Consider the following 14,496-nt stretch of genomic DNA (forward strand, 5'->3'; position numbering starts at 1 on the left):
TTTACTAAATTTAGTATCACATAACTAGTTGGTTAAGAATATGCACTTTATAAAATACAATTAAAAAGAAAAAAGCTCCACTTTTGAAAGAGTATTCACTCAATTATATCAAATCATTTTATAATAATGTATTTTAATTCACCATTAAATCAATGTGGAGTATTAACTAATTGGTTTCCTTCAGTATTCAAATTTATCAGCATGAAGTTTTATCATCCATCTATTCGTATGACATTTGGCTGATTAGATATCCCTAAAAACGGTAGCCTCATTCTGCTGTTTCTAGTTTTTGTTTAAGGACTACAACAGCTCTGTTTAGAAAGCTTCATGAGAGACACTTTCAGCTTAGTAAAGGTAAAATATTAATAGCCTCCATCCCGATACAGTTACTACAGACATGGCTACAAAATTTGAGAGCTGTTTTCATTTGCTCTCTAATTTAAAATAACTTTACTCTTTAATAGTCACAGCACCCAAATTTGTAATAATTTAATATGAATCAGCGAAGTTGAAATTTTATTTGATACTACTCTCTACACAGAAATTTTGGCTTAAGACATGTAAAGCAGCATACTGTGTATTGCTTATTACATTCTGTAAGATATGTGATTTCAGTGATACACTTTACTACACTTATTCCATAGTAAGTGAGCATGCATATTTACTGATAATTTAATCACAGAAAAGGAATAAAACCCATTTGAGCAGGTTAGGAAGAGCCTGCAAGAGGAGATGTATCAACCCAATACAAAAAACAGAAGTGTTACAAGGAGGATAAACATCATTTACATGAAGATCTCCTTTTTCTTTCATTTCTATGTGGCAATTGGGTGCCATAGCAGAACATTAGCATTACAGCTGCTTCACACTACAGCTGTGCCATTACTTGGACTAAAGTCAATGAATAAGAATATGAAAAAAAAAGTATTTTCTAGTACTCCCCCAAAAAAATCCCCAAACGTGTATATACCCGATATATTCTGTAAAATAAAGACACTTTGCAATTTAGAATTTCTTTAGAGACCAGAACATCAGAATGTCAAACAACATACTATGGCTAAGATTTTGGACAAGATCCTAGAGCAGTTACTTTGTCAATTTTGTTATTATTCAACTCAGACGATAAAAAAGTGGCTTCTCTCAAAACATAAAATTGCTTTCCCCTGATTTATGTAACTATGGCCTGAAGACACATTTTGAGAATTTACTGGGTATAATTCAAACAAATTTACACAAACTAAAGTCCCATTTCTAGCATAGTTATTTTTAGTGCAGCATTTTAGAGGCTTTTTTTAAATAAAGATGAACAAGCATACAGACTCATTCACTGTTTTTAGAAAGCGGAAATTTGTTTTCTTTTATAGTTTGATTCCTGAAGTATTGTGCAAGGAAACAAATCTCTTCTAAGAAATTTGAGTTTAATTTTTTCCCTCTTAAAGGCAACTTGTTGGTTCAAAGTTCACTTATCATAAACTAGCTTTAGAATGTACATAATGATTTCAAGCATTGCCTTTGTCATCATCATCATATTCAATGGCCTAAGTTATAGCTGGCATAACCCTAGTTTGGATTTTGCAAAGCCCAACTAAATAAACTTACTAGAACAAGCAGACAGCTCTCCAAGCTGTGCTGTGTTACCTTCAGTAGGGGAAGCCAGCTCCCAGGAGGGAGTAAAAATCTCCTTCAAGTCCCTGAGAATGTTATCAGCATTTCGCTCCCTCCCAAGCTGTCCTTGCTTAAGGTTTCTCTCTTGAGCAGCTGGAATAAATGCAAAAGCAAGCAAGACACCAAGAGCAAGAGTATCAAGTCGTAAGGAGAACAGGACCCCCCACCCCCCGCCAAAAAAAAAAAAAGAAAGGGAAGAACATGGGAATGAGAAGAATGAATGTTACTATTCTGAATCAGGGACAAGGAGTTAAGACAGCAGGGATTGGAGAGGCTTTTGTGTTTAACCAGGTGGCATTCATGCACTGAGAGGCGGACACTCCAAAGTGAAAGCAAAGTATATTTCATTTCTTATCCCAAGGAAATATGCAGTGTGTCTACAAAACTGAGACCCAGTAATGTCACCTTTCCTTTATAGGAAAATATACTCCATGCCTTTTGGAGTTCCTCCTCGAGAGTCAAGTTCTCTATCAGCCATTTGTCCAAGCCAAAGCACACAATCACATAATTAGTTAGTTTCTTTTTTTAAGTTATTGCTATGCAAAGACAATGATGCAATTTTTCTTCTTCTCTTTCAACAGACTCTACAATGGATAACAAATATTTAGTGAAGAACAAACTTTGTATTGCTCCAGAAACTCCCTTTCTGTTTTTTTAAAACAATGTTTATTCATGTTATTTTTCTTAAATGGGTTACACCATCCTAATTTTCCTTACAAAATTATCTGAAGTTTTTCAGAACATGTGGTGTTGCTTACTGCTTCAAAAGTGCATTTCCACAACATTTAGACATCTGTTTATTGAATATTACTAAAACTCAGGATCTTATAATCTATTATTATTCATAGAGTATTCCCCTACAATTCCTAAACCATGCCATTATCACACTGAAAATGTAGCTGACCCTTGGTTCCAACAAAAACCCGTGTCACAGAAGCCACAGGACCCTTCCACACAGCTATTTCCAATAAGGTTGTGATAGAACTTCAGGCTGGAAGCATTTTTGAAGAATAAGGTTCCTGTAAACTTTCTCCTTTAACATGAGTTGGAGTCATCCCACTTTCAACATTACTTCTAAACAGTAAATTGTCCACTAATTTAAAAACTCATCATGTTTCTGAAAAAAACCCAAGCCTATACATAGTCAAAAGGATACCCATGTCCATATGCATCTTTATTGAAAAGATTTTGAGGAGAGTGAATGCTTGCCAGAAACCATCGTTACTCCAGCCATTTCAAATATATGCTTCATTCAGTCCCTGCATTTAGCCCATTTTTTAAAGTTTAGTTTTAAATTGCATTTTCTATTAGTCTGGCTATTGTGGACATTAAGCACATACTGCTAACAAAGTTAGTTTTGTTAAATGATTTGAAAGTCACTTTTAATAAGGCTAAGTCTCAAAATGAATGTTCGGGTGAAGAGGCTGTTGTCCTGTGCAAGAAGGAATTTATTACACTGGTTTACCAATATGTACATTTGCTCATTACACCTCTACTGGAGCCTACATTTGTCAAGATGCTTGCATTAAAGTTTATCATAGCTGTTCCCTGCAAGTGCTGGTCATTGTTTGCTTTTGCTCTGATAAAGTAAATCACTTTGCTAGAAGTGTACCATGGTACCATCTAAGGTTACCTTTTATGACTCCTGGCAGTTAACTAGTAACTTTATTTACATCATTACAACATTAGTAATATTAGGGCTTCTGGGTTTTTTTAAGGTTTGTTTCATTTTTAGCAATTTTTGAGTTTTATGTACATATCCAAAAATCAGGGTTTTTCAGAGCTCTTTTGCACATACTGTAATGAGTACACCTCTACCCCGATATAACGCTGTCCTCGGGAGCCAAAAAATCTTACTGCGTTATAGGTGAAACCGGCGGATCAAAGCAAGTTTGATATAATGCGGAGCACGCAGTCTCTCCCCCCCCAGAGCACTGCTTTACCGCGTTATATCCAAATTTCTGTTATATCGGGTGGCGTTATATCGGGGTAGAGGTGTAATGTAAATCAGACATTACCCATTACAGTATATATTACTGTAGTCTTTGTAATGTTTCCTAATGTTTTAACATAGTTCTTTTTCCAGCAGAGCTACCTTAAGGTGTAGTAGGGAATCTTTATTGTGCACCAGCAGCGTCTACATGGTTAGTGCATTTTAGAAATCACACATCCCTGTTTTCCGCATTACTGCTCTGTGTAGACAAGCCCTTAGATAAAAATATATTTTTTGTGGGTGTCAGGAGTGTTTTATTTGTGTTTATCAACAAACTGAAAATCAGAAGCCCTAATTAATATTTGACTTCAGATGCTCCTCAGTATAGTTTGTTACATAAAACATATGTAAAGAAGCCTCAGCAACATTTTATAGGATTATTCATAGTGACTTTAACTGACACAGCAACCCAGAAAGAATACAAAGGTTCCTCATACTCAATATAAAAATCACAAGAGGTTTAGCTGCAAACTTCCTTAGCACAGATTTGTATTCATAGGATCTTTTACAAACAGTGACACTAGGAGAAAATTCCATTTGCTTTGTTTCAGGGATATATTAACGCAAGAAGCGGTGAAGGAAACAAAGGTCCAAAGGTCTTCTGAACAGCTTCTAATGTCAGCCCCTGGCCTCTATTGGGAATTGTCATAAGAATGGGTTACATATCAAGCTGATACTTGTGATGACTTGGCTGGCCTCAGCTTTGTTTGAATGAGTGGAGTGTTGCTCTTAATTTGTTAAGTGAACTTGCTTACAGCTGCTGCTGTACAGGACAAAGGGAATGTTTTGAGCACAGGATGGGCTTAAATTGGAGGACAACAGATACACAAAATGTGCTGCTAAGAGGCAATTAGAGAAATAGTCCCTAATATCAGGTAAAGTGACCTGGTCAAAGTAGGCATGGTCAGTAGTAATAACCCAATTAGATTGGGAAAGAACTAACAAATATGTAATTTGGATGTGTATAAGTGTCTTAAAATGTGAGAGGATAGTTGGAGCTTCATTGGGGAAACCCATCACGAGTGACTTATACCCCAGGAGAAGGCAACTGGCCATTATCTTTTTCTGTATGTCTGTCGTGTCTTGCTTCAATAGTAATTATCATCGCAAGAAAAGCTTCAAATAAAGGTTTGCATTAATAAACATGAGTGTCTCGGATGCAAGCGTGTGGCACCCTCACCCAACACCTTTAGGAAGGCAGGTAACTCATTTTCTGTTAACTAGTCTAAGCTTCTTGGGATGGGACACCCAACGTGGCCAAATTACATGGAGTATATTGTAAAGAGAACCACCGCTCATTTAGACCCAGTGGTTTTCAACCTGCGATTTCCAAAGGGGTCCATACCTTCATTCAAAAATTTTTAGGGGTCCACAAATGAAAATAGGTTGAAAACCACTAATTTAGACTAACCCAAGACCAGCAAAACTTGTTTTAATTGAGTTAATCACAGGTATGCACTGTCTACAGACCCTATAATTTCAAGTCCCTTTCACACCTTTTTTTAGTGGCAAATAGTTTGGGAAGACTGAAAACTATTCACACATAACACTTGTCAATAGTGTAAAGTGATCCAGGAGTTCCATCATACAGAGTCAGCCATGGTATTATGATTTTCCCTTGTATGCTGATCAGAGGAACTACTAACAACTCAGTGGGAATTCAGGTTTTAGAGGCTTTATTTGTGCATACGGTTTGTAAAGCACCTCAAAGAAAACAGCATGGGAGTTCTGGAAAACAGTGGAGTAGATTCAAAACAGTAGTTTTATCAGTATTGTTTCTAAGACTGGAGATGACTATGACCTTGTAACTATATAAGTATAGGATGGAGGTCCATATACAAAGTAGTTATTGGCTTATATTTGGTAAACCATTATACACAGCCTTCTAAAAATTCATAAAGGGATATGTTATACAGTAATGGTTAAAGAAATATAAGAATTACCCTTCTTAGCGCCTGTCCTGGAAGACGCACTGAAGAATTTCTTCACAGTTGTCACCTTGCGTGTCTTTTCATTGGTTTTCTTTTCCTCAAACTTGGAAAAGGTGAGCGACTGTGCCCCTTGTGTACTCTGACTACTAGCATAGGCTTCTTCCTCCTCACGCTGAAGTCTAAAATTAAAAGAATTTGGGACTGTTTAGTTAGTTAGCACCAACAAAAATTAGCGTGCACTGACAAATCCACTACCCTTTCTGTCGCCCCAGGCCTGTTCTTCTCCCTCACCCCCATATCAACTCTTCTTCCAAGCATCACTTCCTTGTTATTATATAAATCTCTCCTTTCCTCACAGTCAACACAGTAAAAACCTTTGTCCTTTCACCTTCATTGTAGCTCTTCAAGGCAGGGATTGTTTTATCCGTGTCTTAAAGCATATTGTATTTACTATTCTAAACATTTTAATCATAATCATAAAGAGCTTATCCTGCTGCTTCCATATCCCCAGTGAAAAGTTATCACTTCGTAAAAGGATTTCTTACAAACCCAACACCATGGTACTTGGACAATTACAAAAATACCACCACCCTTATTACCTGCCCCCTCTAGAGGTTATAAATTTGTTTTAGTCTATGCCAATCTTGGTGACGGTGAACCACAGCCACTGGGAGCTGTGGGCAGTCGTGCCTGTGGACGGTCGATGTAAACAAACTGTCTCGCGGCCCGCCAGTGGATTACCCTGATGGGCCTCAGGTTGCACACCACCAAGTTAGGGTTTGTCTACATGAGGTTTTCTGAGTTTTTTTTTTTAAACTTGAATTAACTGATTGTCAGTTAACTTGAGTTAGCTAATCAGTGTCTACATTCTAGCTTGGACATTCCAAAGATGTTTGAGATTTATTCAAGATTGAGTTCTAGGATCTGCCATAAACGTTCATATGCTGGAACCAATGTTTGTGGAGTAGCAAATGCAAGTTAACTGGCAATCAACTAAAGTTTAAAAAAAAAAAAAAAAAACAGAAAAACTTCAGTGTAGACAAACCTTTAATGACAGATGTGGCTACATTCTCCACTAGCTGAATCATGCACGCAACCTTCAAGGGTAAACTTTAGCATTATAGTATTGCAGCCTGCAAGTAACGGAGGCATGGATAATTGTGGTGCAACATGCAGTAGAAATCACAGTTGGACATTTCCAGGCCAGCTGAAGATAGCAGAAGTTACTAAAATGCCATTTATTGAATGGGCATAAAGCAAAAACATCATCTCACCTGTAATGTAAAAAAACAAATCTTTGTTGCTAGGCTTGACTACACATGAAATTTGATCTGGAATAAGGTAGGATGTGCATTTAAAACAGATTAACTATTTCTGCTTATCTCCACGTGTGGATGCTCTTATTCCAGAATAAGGGTACATCCACACTACCCGCCTGATCGGCGGGTAGCGATCTATCCATCGGGGATCGATTTATCGAGATGCGATAAATCGATCCCCAAACGCGGTCCCCGTCGACTCTGGAACTCCACCAGAGCGAGAGGTGGAAGCGGAGTCGACGGGGGGAGCCGTGGCCATTGATCCCGCACTGTGAGGACAGGAGGTAAGTCGATCTAAGATACGTCGACTTCAGCTACGTTATTTTCATAGCTGAAGTTGCATATCTTAGATCGATCCTCCCCCTAGTGTAGACCAGACCTAAGAGTGTCCAATATGGAGTTCAACAGAAATAGCTAATCAGGAATAGCTCCCCAGGGAGACAAGCCTATATTAAAGAAACAAGACTTACTTTTGCCAACTTTGCTTATAAAGTAACTAAAGTACTTAAAACTGAAACTTCGTATTAATTATTGGCTAAAACCAAGATGCTGATGACCAGGTTTCACAGTAGAGGAACTATGAATTTCAGGTAATACTGAAAATGGTGGCATTTTTAATACTTGCTACTGCCAGGACAAACATATTAGCTGAGAAGTATAATCAGCTATGATGTATTTAATCAGCATCTGAGAAAAAAAGGCTGAAATAAAATGGTCCTAAAAAGAGTTTGTACACTGCCAAGTATTAGTTATGGAATTCCAGACTTCATCATGTAGATTATGCAGGATATTTATTGGGCTTTTGTTTTGCTGTCCTTAGTCACCACAAAGCAAAGTGTTTTTTATGCAAAAATGTCACAAATTACAAATTTCTTCCTTGGCATCAGAATTTGATTCTGTCTCCTCCTGCAAAGCCCATAGCTGGCAACTGAAGGCAACAAGGGTAAAAAGGACTATAAATAAAAGATGGCCATACTGTTTGGCAAAGCCATCTGACTGCAAGGGATGAAGGAATAAAGAGGCATCTTTACCGCTCGGCCAGCTCCCAGTCATCCTGAATCTGCTTCTGCCTTGCCTTATGGTACTCTTCTCTCCAGCACTTGGAGCAGAAGCCCTGCCAAGCAGGGTTTCCATAGTAACCACATCCTTTCTTGCACAGTAGCTCTGACTGATCAACGTGAATTCCTCTGCGTTCAGACTTTAGGCTCATTTCTTCCTGTTTAAAGAGAAAAGGGTTAAAGAACAGAAGAGAAACTTGTTGACAGATGTTAAGGAAATCCAGTGAAAATACTTTGATAAAGAAGTATAAATATTTTGAAAAGTCCATTCGTCTTTTAGAGAGAAGCTACCCTCTCTCTAATTATTGAATAATTCAAGTAGTAAAAACACAAAGGCTAGAGAAGCCAGGGCAATTTTCACTAGTTAGAACACCCACAGCTGATGGTTATACAATCATACAGTACCAGAACAGTCACAGGATGAATGTAAATGTATACAGCTTTTGTTAATGTAAAATGCTACGTACAGGTCAACTATTAATACAGGAGATCTGATTCTTCACTGTCTTGCACCTTGGGTAGTCACACAACTCTGAAAAAAACATAAAAGGCTACGAAAGCAGACCAGTCCACTCTCACCAGGGTAGTATGTGGGTATGAGCGATTACACAATGTGCAAGCCAGTAGAACGTCAAACACAGTAAAATACATGGGTCCTTCATGAACAGATACAAGATGTATTTGTATTTACTAGATTTCTATTTAGGATCTAACCGTCTCTGAAGAAGTCAAACTAATAAGTAGGGCCCTACCAAATTCACAGCCACGAAAAATGCGTCACGGACCGTAAAATCTGGTCTTTTATGTGCTTTTACCCTATACTGTACAGATTTCATGGGGAGACCAGCATTTCTCAAATTGGGGGTCCTGAACCAAAAGAGAGTTGGTTGGCTGCAAGATTATTGAGGAGGGGCCTTGGTATTGCCACCCTTACTTCTGACCTGCTGCCTTCAGAGCTGAGTGGCTGCTGACTGAGGGCCAGCTCTGCAGGCAGCGGTGCAGAAGTAAGGGTGGCAATACCATACCAGGCCATCCTTCTGCGGGGTGCTGCTGGTGGCGGCTCTGCCTTCAGAGCTGGGCCCCTGACCAGCAGCCGCTGCTCTCCAGATTCCCAGCTCTGAAGGCGGCACCACTGCCAGCAGCAGCACAGAAGTAAGGGAAGCAGTACCGCAACCTCCCCAACGATAACCTTGTAACCCCCTCGCCAACTCCTTTCTGGGTCAGGACCCCTACAATTACAATTTAAATAGCTGAAATAATGAAATTTATGATTTTTAAAATCCTATGACCGTGAAATTGACCAAAATGGACCCTGAATTTGGTAGGGCCCTACTAACAGGACACATCACAGATCCAATATTCTCAACCATTTTAGTATGGAGTAAGTAAGACAATATTTCTGTTGAACAGATTTACAACCATCTAACACTGATCCAAGAGTTTAATAAGCAACCAGATCCCTAGTTTCCTGCTCATTTTTGTCTTCAATGAGACTATACAAGTGAGTCAGAATCAGTATTTGCACCAATGTCTCAGAGTATTAAAGTATCATTATCTAGCAGTAGGTCTCAACTTTCAGAATTTTAAAATATTTGATGAAATACCGAACAAGACAAATGAAACTACATTTACTGACCCAAGCCTCTGAATTGTTTGAAAAGAATTAAATTTGGCTCAAATACACAGATTGGAAATAAATTGTGTGCATTTCTTTACTCTGTTAGGACAGCTTGTCTCAAGGACAGTTTCAGTGATGGAGCAGTTAACTGTTAGATAGCGTCATTCTAATTTCAACTGCTTGGCTCCGTTTATGACAAAACCAACATAAATTCACATAAGACTCTAAACATAAGCAACTCAATATTAAAGCACTACGCATATATTAACGTTAGAGCTTGGATTTGAACATCCTGTTACATACACACACCTCCACCCTAAAATATGATGTTTGACCACTGCAAGGGAACATGAAAAAGGAACTGGACCACACACAGCTGATATGGACTAGACTGAGTTAAATGCAAAAATGAAAACTAGCATAGTGAAAAATAATTTTTATTTAAAAATTGTTTTAATTTAAGGTGTTAAGTTAAATATCTTTTCTTGAATCTATTTTTAATCCAATAGTAGCCCTTAATTGGAAAGGATTCTTCAGGGGAAAAGAACATGACCAAAGTCTTTCCAATTCCTCTGAAGTGCACACATACAAGGGTTGTGGATAATAAAACATGTTTTACGTGTGTTTGATTTTGCTCAGCAACTAAAATATCAAGAGACATATATCATTATTTCACTTCAGAAGAAAGAAGAAACCAATTTGTTCCCCCACATTGCCATCCACGAACCCAGTGTCCTAGTATGGAAAGTGACATACACCTTTTGTACCAGGTTAAACTGTATATAATAGACTATTTTTTTTTTTAAACTATGACAATGGTCGACATTTCCCAATGACTTAGGAAAGAGATTTTAAGAGAATTGATACAGAAGAGAAACCAAACTACTTCAAGGAGGAACCAATTCAGGATTCTACTCAAGTTTTTATGTGGGGGAACGCTCATTCCCCCCCCCCCCCCTTTCTCCCTTTTTTCTCTCCAGTCTTTGAGAAAGGAGCAACGATCTTGATTCCTTAAGAGGATTTCCTAACATGGGCCTATATCTGGTAGGAATAGTTTTCATTTAGAATGGCTACTAGTTGCATATAACAGCTATATATGCCAAGCTTTTTCTCCCTGTTTATATGGGCTTGACATTGTGAGGGGCCAAAAACATGATACAAACAACAAAAGTTGCAGGGCAGTTTGACCTTTTAGATGTTAATCCTTTTATTTGATAGTGTAAGGGGGGAATATTTTAAGTTTAAATAGTAGTGATTGCTTTTGCTTCACCTGTACCTTACATTATTCATAATGGAAAAATATAATTAGAAAACAAACAAGTGATGGGGAAAAGTCATTAGACAAAAATAAAGATTTAAGTATGAAAATCATCTCTTCCCTCTTGGTTCCTACAGATTAAGTCACTATGTTTAATTCCTGATGGCACACAGAGCAGCTGACTGAGGTGCCTTGCTATCTAGTGGGCCAAAACCCAAGTGATAGATACGTGCAAGCGCCGCAAACTGGAGCTCAATGAATTCTTCAAAAGGAAATTTCTCCTCCTTATCACACGTATAATTGATTAATGAATCTTAGAATCACAGCTCTAGAGAATGGGGAAATGAAACCCTGAAACTATTCTGCAACTATTCCCACTTAGCATTAAGTCTTCTTTCTAAAATAATGATTAATCAGCGAAATGTCAAGCAAAAGCTTGAAACAATTGCATAATTATTTTTTGTATTAGATTAGACTATTATACTGCAGGTGCTTGCTTTAACCAAGCTTGGCTTTTCACACTGCATCAGCAATAGTTTTATTTGAAAGTGACAATGTACACTCCAGTTGCTTCCATCAATGCTGAACTGTCAATGGAAGGATCAGCTTGAAGAAAAACATGCTAATTTTGTAAGTTATTGGGACGTTTAAGGAAGAGATTTTACATAGAATAGTCTAACATGAATTCTATATCCATTCTATAAGATTGCCTTAACTATTCTAGGAAATAAGCCATATATTTTGCAACTGTCATCTCAAATTATTACCCCCCCGGCACGCACGTGCACATACACACATACACACAACATTCCATACTGTAACAAGAATAATATTTCAGTATTGTCCATGAACATCTAGAAATTTAAATTTCTTTGGCTAACAAGAGCAGGATGGTGCTTGAGAGACTCAATGAAGGAGGAATTTGGGGAAATGAGGGACGCAAAGTGAAGGTGCCCACACACAAAACCCTCCAACCACTTGTGAGCTTGCATCATTTCTTGCTTTATGAAAGGGCTTGCCTTTACATCCAAGTGGTGCAGACCCTACCTCAGCTTTCTGCAACTAAGTTCAGAGATACGGACAAATCTGGCTCCCTATATCTAAACAGACCTTTAATTGCTTTAAAAAGAAGAGAAAAGCCAGATACTAGGGCCAAGATGATTTGTTTGGTGTGCTGCAAATGCTCTGCTGTACAGCAGAACAAAAAAACAGATTCTTTTCAATGTAAAAACTCAGAAACTTGGATTTGAAGAAGCTAAATGAATCCTTATTTGAGGAAGACATTCTAGATGGGGGAAGGGCCAAAACAATTCTGTTTCTTGTGCTCTCTCTTTCTGGAGAGACTTACAGAAGAACTCTGCAGAGCCAAGCCACTAAGAGACACCAAACTGTCCCTTTCCCTCTCTTCTAAATGTCTACAGATTGAAGCAGTCGCCCTGAATCAACAAGATGGTATCACATGTCATATTTCTCAAGTTAGGCAACTTTCTTAAAGGGATTTTTTTTTAGGAACATTTTTCTCATTTTTAAGCAATCTGTTGCCTGGTCAGTTTCTGAATCTGCAGCTCAATGTTTAAATGAATGTAAGGGTTTGAATGAAATATAATTTTCCATATAAAAAAAGTCAGCTATATATGGTACAAATATAAACTGCATAACTAAGCTATCAATATTGTCTGTAGTACATAAACCTGTACAGATTACTATCGTCCTGAGAAAAGGTCATTATTGGGACTACCTGACTGGATAGTCAAATCCCTTTGTTTTGTTTTTGAAGCTTTCCATTTTAAAATTCTAGTACCAATCCTTCAATGTGCTTCTATCATAGGGTCTTGTCTTTGTATTTAAATGAATGCATTACACACAAGCAATAGCTGTCTGGAGCCGACTTCTGGAGAAACCCGACTTCATTAGTTTGTTGATTTGACTTCATTGCATTATTTTGTTCCTCTTTTGTAGATAAACGTATGGTTTCTTTCTCTTGCATTTCCCTCTAGGAGGAAGATAGGAGTAGTTCAGGCATACTCCACAAAAGGAGGCCCCCTCTGTGACCCAGTCAGTCTGGATCCACTCCCCTCCAAACTTCCATACACGATACAGTTGAGAGTTGCAACAAACAGGTGACAGAGCACCAGGGGGAGGTGAGTGGACTTACTTGGGAGTATAAGGATGAGGAAAGGGGCAGGGTTGTGGTGCATTATAGCATATTTCTGTGCCCACCCCTTTGCTGCGTTGGCAATTAAGGAACAGGACAGCACAGAGATGAACTGAGCACTGACTGCCATGAGTGCACTCAGGCCTGCATCCAGTCAATCTAACATGCAACAGTCAGTTACCAATGGTTCTGTCACTCTGCTGTTACAATGACAGCACTTAGCCTCTCTCAGATTAGTGCAATATCATAAGTAATGTGAATGCTTGTGGACCACTGTTAAATAGTGTATGAAGATGTGCTGTGTTACAAGCATATTGGGGGATTGCAACATCAAAATTATGTAACGAAAGAAGAGCCAAGTTGTGCTGCTTTTTTCCATAAGTATGTTAGAATATTTACAGATTTGGCAAAATGTCTTAATAAGTGCATCAAGAGTTTGTGGTTTAATTGTGAAATGGCTTTTTACTTGCTATACTGATACTGATCTGTTTAAGTTATTTTTTAGTAGAAAGCAAAAGAAAGAGGAACAGTGGTATAGTCTCCAGTATACAAATGAAGGATGACAGAATCAAAGTGGAGATGGAAAAGACTTATGTTATCTAATCCACCTTCCTGCCAATGCAGGATTGTTTCCTCAATGTGCATTTTCTAATGTTTTCTCCAGTCTAGTTTTAAAATATAGTATGAGGGGGGAAAAATGAGGGAAATCTGAAGCAACTCCCAATATTTTACTTTGTGGGATTACAGGCACCTATTTATGCTGTTGAGAAGTAAAGACTGATTTACTTATTAAAATATTTGCTTTAATTTTTTATGGGTACAAATCTAAATTGGGTTTACCCTTCCCTGCCACCCCAAATTTTCACTATCAAATTTATCCTTTCATGACAGTACAGTGTACAGCAAGCCACTGCTCTTTCATAAAACAAAGTAATATCATTCAATGGGAACATTAAGAGGATACTGAAATCCATGTTATTTTTCAGGAGAGAAAGTCAGCTGCATCTCTGCCTGACAGTTCCTCTTACTAAGCAGTGAAAGCTCCTCTTCTTTGACTCTTTCCCAAACTTATAGCTGAAGTTAACATGTAATGGAAAAAGTGCAGGGTTTCAATTACTGCAGTCATAATGAGAAGGAGAGACAATCCAAGCCAATGCCAGTAAAACTGTGTTTTGCAGGAGACTGCTTGCCTGCAGCTCGATTATTTTCTGTGAATCACCTATTTTAATAAACTAATATCTTTGAGGATTTTCTGTAGCACATGAAAAAGCTAATATTGTACCCAGACTCATTTTCCCCCTAATTTACAAAAGAAAATGTTCAAAAGTGTAAAGGTCTTGATTCCATTTGTGCAAAAAAGCTTATTTCAACTTTCTAAAACTCCCCCTTTAGCCAAGATAAAACCATGTCAGACTGATTTTGGGTGCCCAACCTGAAACCTAGGGCCTGATTTTCAGAAGTCTTGATCACTTTCAGCTTCCATTGGCTTCAGCCAGAAT

The 14,496-nt window shown here is 38.0% G+C and overlaps 1 protein-coding gene across 4 annotated transcripts in view; it reads right to left on the minus strand.

Annotated features, from left to right (window-relative positions):
- The window catches only part of RABGEF1 (RAB guanine nucleotide exchange factor 1), a 34,017-nt gene that overhangs the window by 10,557 nt on the left and 8,964 nt on the right, over positions 1–14,496 (minus strand). For 2 of the 4 annotated variants that reach the window (XM_054007995.1, XM_054007993.1), the window contains exons 2-4: positions 7,940–8,124; positions 5,602–5,768; positions 1,600–1,758 (exon numbers count right to left, since the gene is read on the minus strand). In XM_054007995.1, the coding sequence (XP_053863970.1) occupies positions 1,600–1,758; positions 5,602–5,768; positions 7,940–8,118 (505 nt within the window). In that variant the 5' untranslated portion in view covers positions 8,119–8,124. The remainder of the gene's footprint in view (positions 1–1,599; positions 1,759–5,601; positions 5,769–7,939; positions 8,125–14,496) is intronic. The other 2 variants (XM_054007996.1, XM_054007994.1) reach the window with 2 other exon arrangements.

The sequence above is a fragment of the Malaclemys terrapin genome, chromosome 18 (genome assembly GCF_027887155.1).
Source record: "Malaclemys terrapin pileata isolate rMalTer1 chromosome 18, rMalTer1.hap1, whole genome shotgun sequence".
NCBI classification, from domain to species: Eukaryota; Metazoa; Chordata; order Testudines; family Emydidae; genus Malaclemys; species Malaclemys terrapin.